Raw genomic sequence first — 14111 nt, forward strand, 5'->3', positions numbered from 1 at the left:
GAGATGAGAGCTGGACTGTGGGTGGTAGAATAATTGAACTGAAAGGGTCAGACATCTTGGTGAAGCAAGGCAACTTGGTATTATAAAATGTGCAGTGGACTTAGAGTTAAAGCTATGGTAGCCTCCAACAGTGGTTAATAACATGAGCAACTGAGTCAGGCTGACAGGTTTCAAATCTCAGTTCTCCACTTAACAGCTATGTAGCCTTGAGGAAGTTACTTAACCTCTCTGAGAGGTTCATCTGTAAATTGAAACGATAATAATACCTACTCATAAGATTATTGTGAGGATTAACAAATTAAGGCATACAAAGCATCATTTTAGAACAATTCTTTTTTTTTTAAGGTTTTATTTATTTATTTATTTGACGGAGGGGGATACGGCAAGTAGAGGGAGAGAAAGAAGCAGACTCCCCATTGAGCAGGGAGCCCCATGCTCCCTTTTGAACTTCCAGCTAACTTCTGTGGATGTATAAAGCTAATCTAGTCAGTAGAGAAGGCGGGGTACAAAAGCCACAGTCTAGTGAGGGGAACTCTACTCAAGCCATTGGTGGGATGGTAGTAGAAGTGTCAAAATAGGAGAAGCCTCTGTCTAACAGTGTTCTTAGTATTTTGATTCGAATGCCAGGGTGAAAAACTTAGCTCTTACGCAATCTTGATGTAATCCAATCTCAGATTTTAAGGGTTAAAGGTAGGGAAGATTGGAGGTTAGCCTAGACAAGGAAATTGCAGAAACTAAAAAGGAAAATGAGCTCTGTAAGAGGGAACTAGAGAAAGAGGCACACTGAAAAATAAGTAACGAGGAGGAAGGAAGAGGAAGGGAGAAAAAGGGAAGAAGGTTGTTGATCAGGTGGCAAGCAAGCTTAGGAGGATCTCAGCAAATATCTCCTTGCTCATACTGGGAACTCAATCACAAATGGAATTTTCCAGCTAAGCAAGAAAAGCAGTGAGATGATTTTTAGGAGTACAAGTCTCTAGTAGATTAGTCAGGCCCTCTCTCCTTACACCAGCAGACTCCCAACTCAATTAAGCCCACGTGCTAGTGGGAGAAACTCAGCAATGACCCCTTGTTGTCATTCTAGATCAACAGGCCTAGGTCATTTCACCCAAGTCACCTAATGCATGTGGCTAAAATTTTCCCATTTCTAAAAAGTGAGGATAGCTGCCAGAGAAAGGATAATCAGCCAATTTCTGTAATTTCTGGTCAGATTAGTTAGCATCAGTTTACTTCAGGAATACTGGAATTTCTTAGATTCCAAATGATCACAATTTATCCCTTTGTAGCCAAATAGTATAATCTGAAACATGATAGCTACTAGTAGATTCAGCTAACCATATGACTTTCAGTCTTGGGTACACACACACAAATTTCTATTTCCTCTTCCCAGACTGCATCTCTAAGATACCTGGAATTTAGGCCAACAAATGGTATTTCCATCTAAGGAATGGTAAGTAGAATACCTAAATGATATAGAAGAGAGTCACCACAAGGCCAGGGCCTGCAGTCCTGCAGAATAAACAGTAACTCAGTTGTTTTCTCATCACCACTTCATTATGTTTTAGGTTTAGTCTATCCACCACTATGTTTCATGGTTTACATTTAGCTCACTTATCATATTTATTCATAATACCACCTTCTCCCACTAAACAAAGAGCTACGTAATGGTAGAGACCCCATCTTTCCTTTTTTTTTTTCTTTAAATCTCTGTATCCTACTACTTAGTTCAGCATTAGGCCTTGGATTTAATAAAGATTCATCGAATGAAAAAGCACACAAGTGAATGTTTAAAAATATGTTTTGTTAAGCTGTGGTTAGATTTCTGTCTAAACCCCTCCAATGGAGGATAATCCCCTCCTCCTTGTGGGATTATCTACATATTCACAGAACAGCTGGGCTGAAAGAGAAATCTCAGCTAATTCTTTGTTGATTGATCTTTCTTTCCTTTCTTCTTTCCTTCCTTCCTTCCTTCTTTCTTTTTTAAGATTTTATTTATTTATTTGAGAGAGAGAGAGACAGAGATAGCGAAAGAAAGCAAAGGAGAAGCAGGGTCCCCGCTGAGCAGGGAGGCCAACTCGGGGCTTGATCCCAGGACCCTGGGATCATGACCTGAGCCAAAGGCAGACACTTAACCAACTGAGCCACCCAGGTGTTCCATTTTCTGAGCCTTTTGAGAACAGGTTGCATCCATGATATCTCATCACCCCTAAATACTTGAGTGTATATTTCTCCGCATCGAGGACATTTTGCTGCTTTAACTACCATATAACCCTCCAAGTTAGGAAGTCAGCATTAATATAAAACCATCATTCAATTAATAGATTCTTGTACCCCCCATGTCACCTCCATTTAAATTTCACCAACTTCTCGGGGCGCCTGGGTGGCTCAGTCGTTATGTGTCTGCCTTCGGCTCAGGGCGTGATCCCAGCGTTCTGGGACCGAGCCCCACATCAGGCTCCTCCACTGGGAGCCTGCTTCTTTCTTTCCCATTCTCCCTGCTTGTGTTTCCTCTCTTGCTGCCTGTCTCTCTGTCAAATAAATATATAAAAGCTTTAAAAAAAAATAAAATAAAATAAATTTCACCTTCTTTAACAATGTCTCTTCTTCCTTTCTGGCATGCTATCCCTTCCAGTAACACATGCTCCTGTTATCTCTTCAACCTCCTCCAGGAGGCTGTTCTCTATTTTTCCCTGACTTTCATGTCCTCAACATTTTTTTTTAATATTTCATTTATTTGAGAGAGAGTGAGATTGAGAGCACAAGCAGGGGTAGGGGTAGAGGGAGAAGCAGGGATCCCGATATGGGACTTGACCCAGGACCCCGGGATCACGACCCAAGCCAAAGGCAGAAGCTCAACTGACTGAGCCACCCAGGCGCCCCAAGAAGTTGGTGAAATTTAAATGGAGGTGACATGGGGGGTACAAGAATCTATTAATTGAATGATGGTTTTATATTAATGCTGACTTCCTAACTTGGAGGGTTATATGGTAGTTAAAGCAGCAAAATGTCCTCGATGCGGAGAAATATACACTCAAGTAATTTAGGGGTGATGAGATATCATGGATGCAATCTGTTCTCAAAAGGCTCAGAAAATGGGACACCTGGCTGGCTCAGTCAGTTAAGCATCTGCCTTTGGCTGAAGTCATGATCCCAGGGTCCTGGGATCAAGCCCCAAGTTGGGCTTCGGCTCAGCGGGGAGTCTGCTTCTCCCTCTTCTTCTCCCCCCCCACCACTGCTCATGCTCTCTCTCTCAAATAAATAAGTAAAATCTGAAAAAAGGCTCCAAGGCTCAGAAAACAACTAATTATTATATATATAATAAATATATATAAATATAATATATATAGTATGTACACACACATATATACAGATGAAGCAAATATGACAAGATACTAGCAATTAGGAATCTGGATGAGGAGATTATGGATATTCTTTGTGCTGTACTTGTAATTTTTTGAAAGTTTAAAAATAAAATCAAATTTATTTTCAATTAAAAAAAAAGAATCTGGAGAGAAAACTCACTAAAGTCTTGAATGTCATGAAAAGTCCAGTTTTTGAGCTACTATAGCTCTTCTGTTACCTCTGCTCATCACCTCCATAACTTCACTAACTCTCCTGTCCAAGTTGAGAAGAAACAAGACTAGAATCGCTCAAAGGACAATCAAAATAGTAATAAAAGAAAATAAAATGGTAATAAAACAAATTGAAAACCAAAATATTAATAAAAGCAAACAAAACAAAATAAAACACCCACCAAATCCTAATAGGGTGCCACAGAAGATCGGTTAGTTGGCACCATTCAGGACATGATCAAAACTAAAGGGGGGGCTCCTGGGTGGCTCAGTCAGTTAGGTGTCTGACTTTTTTTTTTTTTTTTTTGAGAAAAGCCAGCATAAAGCACTTTTATTGCAATAATAAAACTTGAAACTCATATATAGTGCAGGGAGGTGGGGTGGGGGGTAGGCAGCAATAATTTCTTTCACCTAATCACTACACAGGACAGCTGTGATGATCAGCACCGTTTTCTCAAGACAACACTCAAGGGTTTGTCATGATGGCGGGGCTTTCGTCGGGTGTTAAGTATCTACAAACAGCACCTTAAATTTAAACTTTTGATTAAAGTTCTTAAAATTTGGGAAGTGGAGCTTAGACAGCTATGAGATTACAAAAGTCCTGAATATCTGTTGGAAATACCACAGAATGGGGACAAAAAAAAAAAAAAAAAAAAAGAGCCAGGCCACGAAGGTTTTGGAGGTCCAGGCTGGCTTGGGGACAGATAACCTGTAGTGTCCAACATCGCTGTGAGAACCATCTGCCTTCAAAAGGCATAGGGTTTAAGGGGAGTCTGGGGCAGGGCAGTGGAGGCAAAGGCTCTCCCCCTCCCCACTTCAGGTTAGGTAGGGCTTTTAATTCAACCCAAGGACCTCTCTCACCTGGGAGAGTAATTCAGCCCTCAGCCTCGACAGCGCCTCAAATCTGCTATGGATTTGCAGCACAGCAGCAAGAATGTTTAATATATAATACGTTAAAATTTCATCCAAAAAATAAAGATTCTTGCACCCCCCATACCAATTCCTATTCTAAAGTTAACCCATTACTTGTGCTGTTAATACCTGACTAATACTTAAGTGGAAACCTAGATTCAAAAGACTGAAACTGAACCTTCAACCCAAAACAAAAATAAATTAACATGAGTAATTTGGAGTTTATGGCATACAGTTTATGTCAACACACATCCGGGAGAAAGGGAAAGAGCAAAGCCGGGTGACAGAACACATTCAGTCAGGGTCGATGTCGATGTTTATACGAAGAGCGTTGGTGGAACATCAGGAAAAGCTCCATACGGATTCACGTGCGCGCATGTGGAGGCGCCACATCCCTCCATGGCACATCCAAGAATGGAGAGCTCAGGGAGGAGGCCATTCCTGTCATTCCAGTTTCAGAATCTCCACATCAAAGATGAGAGTGGCATTTGGCGGGATGATGCCTGGGTGCCTGGTAGCACCGTAGGCATGTAGTCTGGGGAGCTGGTCAGTTTGGCTTTCTGACCCACACTCATCTGGGCAACCCTTTCTTCCCAGCCTCGGATCATCTCCTGCTTGCCTAGCATAAACCTAAAGGGCTTGCTCCTGTCCCTGGAAGAGTCAAATTTCTTTCCGTCTCCAAGCATCCCCGTGTAGCGCACCACGCAGGTCCGGCCACCCTTCGGGAAGGTGCGCCAGTCTCTGGGGGAGATGATCTCCACCTGCACTCCCATGGCGGCAGTGGTGGGGGACACTGTGCAGGGGCGGGGCCAGGGAATGTGGGCGGCATGGACCGACCGTGGACCTGGTGGCGCTTCTCCGGCTCTGCCTGCCTTGCCTACGCAATTGCGCGGCCCTGTAGGCCCTGCCGTTGGTTAGAGGCTGACTCTTGATTTTGACTCAGGTCAGGATCTCAGGGCCATGAGGCAAAGCCCTGTGCTGGTTTCAGTGGTCAGGAGGGAGTTTGCTTGCAATTATCTCTCTCTCCCTGTCCCTGTCCCTCTGCCCCTTTCCCCACTCGCGCTCTCTCAATCTCTAAAATAAATAAATAAATCTTAACAAAACAAAACCCCAAAACAAAACTAAAGGTCCTACCCACTATTCTTGTTGGAGACCTTTGGTTTCTTCCCTCTCCTCTCAAGAGAGAAGCTGACAGGAGTATCATTTGAATCACTCCACATAGATGGAGGTTGGGAGTGGTGCTTTGCCCTTCTGACATCATTTGAAAAGTAGAGCCAATGATTTTTTATCAATGTGATAAAGGTAAAATTAATCATGCTTGATTGAACTGCTAGATATCACTTTAAGGGTTTCCCAGTCATAACACCTTCCTTGAGATAGGAGACGAGAGGCTGGGAAACTTATAGTAAAGGCCATCATTTAGATACAAAATGCCATTCACACAAAGCTGGATCTAACAGTAAATCCTGGTGATACTAAAGAGCAATGTCACTCTAAGAGATTCAAAACTTAATTCCCTTTGTTTAGGGTTGCCAGATTTAGCAAATAAAAATACAAAAACAAAGTATGTCCCAAATATTTATATGGGACATATTTATACTAAAAAATTATTCATCATTTATTGAGATTCAAATTTAATTGGGAATCGTGTATTTTATCTTGCTACCCTGCTCCTGTTACTGAGGTCAGGAAAAGTTCCTACAAACTAGTTCAATTGTTGCTTTAAATTTTCTAAAGAAACGTAATTCTAGAAGCTAACTCTAAAACCCATAGATGTCTTTTTTATTCTAAATAACTTTATTTACCTATACATACCATATAATTCACCTATTTAAAATAAAATGTATAATTCAATAGTTTGTAGTATGTTCACACAGAGTTATGCAATATACTTGTCTATTTTTTGTGTTTAAATGTGGTATTGTGTAGGATTCTATTACTAAAGCTCTGATTAATTTTCTGCTCTAAATGCCACAGTATCTATGCCCCTCCTCCTTCCTATTTTTTCCTTTTTCTTCTTTGTCCTTTCCTTTTTAGTTTCTCCAACTTCTTTCCCTTTGTGATTACAATTGTTCCTTTAATGATTTTTCAAATAACCCAAAGTAACACATAAATATATTTTAACTGTGAAAGATCTAAAATCAGAAATATAAAGAGAAAAAATAGTTTCCTTTCCCCTCTTTCTCCCTTTCCCAAGGAAAGCACCATTAACAGATTGGTGTATATCCTTTGTGTCCCTTCTTTTTGAGGGTAGTTACATATAAATGTATGCATATATACTTTCCAGAACAGAGGAAACTCTGTAGGCACTGTGCTAGGCAATTTAGCAGAATCATACAAGATATATTCAAAACAGTAAAGCAACAATTCAATATAGGATAGAAGTAAGACTTAAAATGAATTGTAGATTCAAAAGAATTGAAATACGTTCACACAAAAGCTTATACATGAATGGTTATAGCAGTATTGTTCATAATAGCCCCAAAGTGGAAACAACCCAAATGTCTATCAACTGGTGAATGGATAAATTGTGGTATATACATACACTGGAATGGTATTCAGCCTTACAAAGGAATGGAATACTGACACATACCACAACATGAACCTTGAAAATATTAAGTGAAAGAAGCCAGTCACAAAAGGCCAGATATTTTGTGATTTTATTTATGTCATGTCCAGTATAGGCAAATCAATAAGAGATAGAAAGTAAATTAGTGGTTGCTAGAGGCTGGAGAAGGCAGGAATTGGGAGTGACTGCTAATAGGTATGGGGTTTCTTTTTGGGGTGATGAAAATGTTCTAAAATTAAATTAAGGTAACAGTGGTACAATTCCATTAATATATTTTAAAAATCACTAAACTGTATGCTTAAAAGGGTAATTTAATGGCATGTAAGTTATATCTCATTAAGGCTATTATTTTTATTTTATTTTTTTAATAATAATATTTTTTAAATTATATTATGTAGTCGCCATACAGTACATCCCTAGTTTTTGATGTAAAGTTCCATGATTCATTACTTGCGTATAACACCCAGTGCACCATGCAATGCGTGCCCTCCTTAATACCCATCACCAGCCTATCCCATTCCCCCCCACCCCCCTTGAAGCCCTCAGTTTTCTTCCCAGAGTCCATAGTCTCTCATGGATCATTCATTGTTTGTGGGAACGCAAGTTGGTACAGCCACTTTGAAAAACAGTGTGGAGGTCCCTTAAAAAGTTAAAAACGGAGCTACCCTATGATCCAGCAATTGCACTACTGGGTATTTACCCCAAAGATACAGACGTAGTGAAGAGAAGGGCCATATGCACCCCAACGTTCATAGCAGCATTGTCCACAATAGCTAAACCGTGGAAGGAGCCGAGATGCCCTTCAACAGATGACTGGATTAAGAAGGTGTGGTCCATATATACAATGGAATATTACTCAGTCATCAAAAAGAACAAGTTCTCAACATTTGCTGCAACATAGACGGGACTGGAGGAGATACTGCTAAGCGAAATAAGTCAAGCAGAGAAAGACAATTATCGTATAGTTTCACTCACTTATGGAACATAAGAAGTAGGAAGATCGGTAGGAGAAGGAAGGGAAGAATGAAGGGGGGGTAAACAGAAGGGGGAATGAACCACGAGAGACTATGGACTCTGAGAAACAAATTGAGGGCTTCAGAGGGGAGGGGGGTGGGGGATTGGGATAGGCCGATGATGGGTAGTAAGGAGGGCACATATTGCATGGAGCACTGGGTGTTATACGCAAATAATGAATCATGGATGCTACATCAAAAACTAAGGATGGTGACTTAGTATGGTGACTAACATAACAATAAAAAATTATTATTAAACCCTGCAATTTCAGAAGATTAAGATGATGGATTTACAGAGGAACATAGTGCAGATATAATGATGACTTAAAAGATTACTGTAATAGTCCACACTTCAAATGATGGCTGAACTAAGAAAGTGGTAAAAAACAGAAAGGAGAGGGAAGATAAGCAAGACACTAGAACCAGTCAATATTCACTCTATGTACTGTAAATTTTCCAACCAGAATAGGTTGATAGCCTAGAAAAGGGAAGAAGCCAGATTACTGGGTTTGCCACTGTTATTTTATTGACTCAAGCTAAAAGAACATCTTGGATGGACCAGTATTAACTGCTCAGTGCTCAAAACAGCACAAGCAATAACTACTGTAGGAGGTAGGCCTCGCCTACTAAAAGGGGTTTAGGCCAGGAAAAGTGGTTTCAATTATTTTTCACTGGTAAAACTTTGGACTTTTGAAATAACCCCCATTTATAAATGTTCAAGTTCTTAATTAACTTCCTGAACAACAATAACAAAACCATCAAAACTCCTATAGATTAGATTATTTTTTTAACATATTTACCTAGTGTTTACCATTACCAGATATTGTCGTAAGTACTTTACAAATATTACTTCATTCAATCCTCACAACATACTTATGAAGTAGCACTATTATTAGCCTGATTTCATAGATGAGAAACTGTAGCATAGAGAAATTAAGAGATTTTCCCAAGATAACATAGTAAGTGGCAGAGCTAGGTTTCAAACCTAAACAGTATGGTTCCAGAATCCATGCTCTTAACCACTATGCCCCCATATGATCTTTACTTCACAGCACTTATTGTAGATATAATTTGATCTTTCTCTGTGCTATTATTTGATGTGTTATTACTTAATTAAAGTCTGTGCTTCACTAAACCATAAGTTCTATAAGAGCAGAGATTCTGTACAGTTTTGCTGCCACTGTATTGCCAGCTTGTAGCACAGTGGCTGGCATTCGTTTGGTGATCAATAAATATTTGTTGAATAAGTAAATCAGTCTTTATTGATGATTGCCACATTGTTCTTTTGCCTTGAATTTACTGCTCCCTAAAGTATTCTCCTCTTCCATATTTTCTGGTCATAACATGCAGGAGAAATTGGTAAGTTAATTTGTTTTCCCCAGCGTTCTTTCCTTTAGCAGTTCTGAGAGTAGGAAAGGACTCCCTGGTTTTTCCCTCGGTTGGGAGGTCCCTGACTTCCTCTTCCTGGAACTAAAGCCTGTGCCCTTGGGATGGAATTCTTCGTTATGGAACTACGTGCCCTTGAAATGAGCTCCCTCCAGGAATCAGACAACTGCACAATGACAGAAAGTAAAGAAGGTTTAGTGTGACCTGAAATCAGTGACCTAATTTCATTCCCTGCACCTTCTTCATTCCTCAAAAGGAAGCCTAAATATAGAACCACATTCTGGCTTACTTTTTCAAAATTTTATGTCAGAAAAAAAAATTTTTTTTCATGTCAGGCAGTTCTAAATACAGAACTACATTCTAGCTTCCTTTTTGAAAATTTTATGTCAGAAAACAACTTTTTCTCATGTCAGGCTTGGGTGTGATTACCCCAGCTCCCTTTAAGTACTTGGATTCACCACAGGAGAGCATGGAAATGGTATGGAAATCCTCCCTAATACCATAGCCAGATCTATTTGCTCTATCCACAAAGAGTCTGCAAACGATGACCTTACTGTTTTGGCAACCTCTTTTCACACTGACCACTTCTTTTTAGCAGGAGACAGTTGTGAAGGGTGGGGAGAGGAAAAGTAACAGGCCTTTCTGGTGAACTTCCAAATAAAAGTACAAAATAAAACAAAAATAGAAATAAAAGTATAAAAGATAAGAGACTGGAACTACTCACATCAGAACTCTCAGATAACCAAACAGTGGAGCTTGTACTTGTAAGGACAAAGCATTTACTTCCGCAAAGTATATTTCCTTTCCTGGTCAGCTGTTTGGTAGATTGGTGGTTTGACTGATAGATTGGCCAGTCTGTTTGTCTGTCATACGTACATTAGCGTGTGTACTCATGCACACACACTTACTTTTAGAGGCAATAATAATGACATAGAGACTTACGTATTTACTGAGTTCACCTACCTTCACTTTGTCTGTCCTCACTTTGGCTTTCAACTAGAGACATTGCAGAATAGTACCGACTCTAATTCCATGGAATTTCTGTAAAGGAAATAAAAAGATTCAGTATAAGAATTTCTCATGCCAATACCATTTCACTTAAACATGTGCTTAAGAAACATGTGCTTAAGAAACTTGGAACTTGTTCTCTGAAATCCAAAATAATCTACCTCTGAGATACATATGCTAAATTTTAGAATTCATTTCATATGTCCTCATCATAAAATTATATTGTCAAAGCTTGGCAAACAGATTCCACTTTCTGGCAATCAAGTCTAGGCTGATGACTACACTTCGTCAGAAAAATTATCTGTAACAGATCATTGGAAATAGGCAAAAGAATTTTTGGGTGATCTCTTAGGGCAGTTCTGGATTGACATCTTTAATTTTCTAATGATGGGACTATTTTATATCTCTGTAGGTAGGGGTTAACTTGTAGATTTTTATCCCATAGAGATACAAATATTTATGTTTGGTGAAAAAGATGACTCCAAAGGTTATGACTTGTGCACTTTAAGTCTATTCATTTTATGAATAATTCAGAAATCTTATCTTAACCTTTCTTTATTACATTTCCTGTAAATACTTAGCTCCTACATTTTCATTTGAACTGGTCTTAACTTACTACTGATTACCTCATTAATTAATGAATTAAATATTTGATACCTGCTCATTGTATTTATATGAGTCATGTTTTTTTAACCTTTTAAAAATTATACTGTATGAAACCCCATGAGTTTGCTATACAGAAAAACTCTTCTTTGTCTTCTTTTGTCTTTACCCAACCCAGAAAAGGCCAATAAAGTATATTGATTTTAATCAATTTCTTTCAGGTCTCCCAAGTCACTAAGTGTGGATAAGCCAAGACTAGAAACTTTTATAGTTGTTTTCATCTTAATCATCCCAAACAGGATTAGATGGGGAAAAAATTCGTATCTTTAGGGAAATGTAAAGTCTAAGTAAAAGGATATTTCCAGCCAAGAGATGTTCAGCTATCAGAAACAACACAACAAAAACAACACAACTAGCTGGAAAATTGTGATTTGGAATAACAATGTATCTTCCAGTTCTGCTGCGAGGCCCAAGTGACCTCATCAAGGATAAAATTCATATTTCAGTAATCTAGGCAGAGTTACATCAAATAACTCAAATAGGAGCCAGGAAGTTAACAGCAGTTAGATGTAAAACAACAGGAAATCAAATGCTTCCTATAGAAGTATCCAAATGAAAAAGAAAGAAAAATATTTTGCAGGCTAAACGAAATTATTTGTGCTTGTTGGCTACAAGGTTTGTATCCCAACCTAATGTCTGTTTCTTCTGTCAACAAAATCTACGTTTTTCTAACCAATATTAGCAGCTCTAATATCACCATTCTCTAGGCGCCTAGTCCTACTATTAGTTGCCTACATCTTCACAGTAGGCTTGGGGTTTCTACAGCTGCCAAGAAAGAAGAGCCAAGGATGGGATGTCCTGAAGTTCTGGCTTCTCTCCATCCCCTGCAGGGCCATCAGTGGCTCTGAGAGGGTAGTCTGGCCAAATCCACACAAGGAGCATAGCTAGGAATGTGAAATGGTTATAAGGCACTTAATGGCCAGCCAGGGACCTGAGTAATGACTATTTAGCTAGAATCAGGAACTCAGCCAATCTGGTGACATTCTCTGCACACACATCACATTACATAGCAGCCAACTGGAAAGTATATTTAAGCTGTTAAACTCAGAGGAGGAAAAGAAAAACAAAAAAATCTCAGAGGAGAAGAATGTGAGGGAAGGGAGGAAGAAATGGAATGTGGGAGGAAACAGGGAAGAGAGAGAGAGAAAAAAAGATGAAAAGAGAGAAGAAAAAGATTGGGAGCTAGAGAACCAGGTTTAATTTCAGTCTGCTACTAATGACAATGTGAGCTGGGGCAAGTTATTAACTACTCAGAAACCAGAGAGCCTTCCCTCAAATTTCTTCTAAACTGAGATTTTAAAAAAAGAAACAGGAAATAAATTAGGGAGATAAGAGATGGAGAAAGACCCACTAAAGAATAAATTTGTCAGAGAGACAGAGAGTTGGGGGTAATTACATATTACAAACTAAATACAACATTGGTTTCTATTATGTGACTGAGAAGAAGAATTATGAGAGGATTAAGTTAAATAAGGTATGAAAACGTCTGCCATAGTGCTTGATTCAAAGTAGACAATCAATAAATGGCAACATTTTAAAATTTTAATATACATGCCCACTAAATTGGTAAAAAAGTTTTAAGTCTAATAATACCGTGCTAGAGAAAAAGTGGAACCAGTGGAACACTTACATACTGTTGATGGTATTAAAAATTGAACAACCACTTTGGAAACGATTTGGCTTTATCTTATAGAGTTGATGGGGCATTTACCCTATAATCCAGCCAGTCTATTTTATGTATCCACCCTAGGGAGACTCTCATAGTATGTCATATACAAGGATGTGTACGGTAGCATTCTTCATAACAGCAAAATTGGAACCAACAAAAGAGCTACTAATGCTAGAATAGAGAAGTAACCTGTGGTATGTTCATACAATGGAAAGCTACATAGCAGTGAAAATGAACAAACTACAGTTAAGCAGATCAACATGATTAAATCTCAGGAATATAATATTTAGGGGGAGAATTGCAAAAGAATACCTATGATATTCCACTTACATAAAGTTAAAACCCATGCAAAACTCTATCATTAGGGACACATACTTTCAAGGTAAACCTATAAAGAGAAACAAGAGAATGAAAAGTACAAAATTCAGGATAAAGGTTAGGGAGAGGGTGGGAGGATGGTAAAGGCATACTGAAAGCTTCAAGCTACACTTGTGTTCACGTTATTGTTACTCTTTACAACTTACACATTTGTTATAAACTTTACATCTATTCAACACATAATAAAAAAAGAACTAAAAATTAAAGTTAAATTAAAAAAATAACAAAAGAACTAAAAAATAAAATATACCAATCATATGAAATACTCTTCCTATCTTATTCAGGAGAGTAATTTTTTAATAACCCGTATTGAAAGAATAGGCCAATTTGGGTCACCACATTTAAAAGAAAAACATTTTATTTTGAGATAGTTTTAAACTTACAGAAGAGTTGCAAAAATAGTATAGAGAATTTCCATATACCCTTCACACACTGTATTCTTATGTTAATATCTTATATACCATAACAATTACACACTAAGACATTAATCTTCATATAATAATATAAACTGAAGTACAGAAATTATTTTTTACTAATTCTTTCCACTAATGTCCTTTTTTTTGGGCTCCAGGACCCAATCCAGGATCCTACATTGCATTTAGCTGTATGTCTTCTTTAACTTGTGAATGTTCCTGATTCTTTGTCTTTCATGATCTTGACACTTTTGAAAGGTACTGACCAATTGTTTTGTAGAGTGTGCTTCAACTTAGGTTTGTCTGATGTGCCCTTCCTAGTGCATCCTATCAGGGGAACATGCTGTCATGTATATTCCTGGTGATATGAACCAAGATTGCTTGGTTAAGATGGTGTCTGCCAGAACTCTTCACTGCAAACTTACTCTTTTTCCCTTTGTAATTACTAAATATTTGGGGAGGACGCTCATTACATTTTAAAAAGAAGATTAAAAAACACTAGAGTCATAAGAAGAGGCATCAAAGAGAAGT

At 38.4% G+C, this 14111-nt stretch overlaps 1 protein-coding gene and 1 pseudogene across 1 annotated transcript in view; both read right to left on the reverse strand.

The window, feature by feature from the left end:
* The window catches only part of LOC123781345 (phospholipid-transporting ATPase FetA-like), a 102884-nt gene that overhangs the window by 74476 nt on the left and 14297 nt on the right, over window positions 1–14111 (reverse strand). The window contains exon 2 of the mRNA XM_045780807.2: window positions 10413–10490. Within this exon, the coding sequence (XP_045636763.1) occupies window positions 10413–10455 (43 nt within the window). The 5' untranslated portion in view covers window positions 10456–10490. The remainder of the gene's footprint in view (window positions 1–10412; window positions 10491–14111) is intronic.
* On the reverse strand, window positions 4835–5763 carry LOC123781344 (peptidyl-prolyl cis-trans isomerase FKBP1A-like; annotated as a pseudogene).

The sequence above is a fragment of the Ursus americanus genome, chromosome 18, assembly GCF_024610735.1.
Source record: "Ursus americanus isolate L20-20 chromosome 18, mUrsAme1.1.p, whole genome shotgun sequence".
NCBI classification, from domain to species: Eukaryota; Metazoa; Chordata; class Mammalia; order Carnivora; family Ursidae; genus Ursus; species Ursus americanus.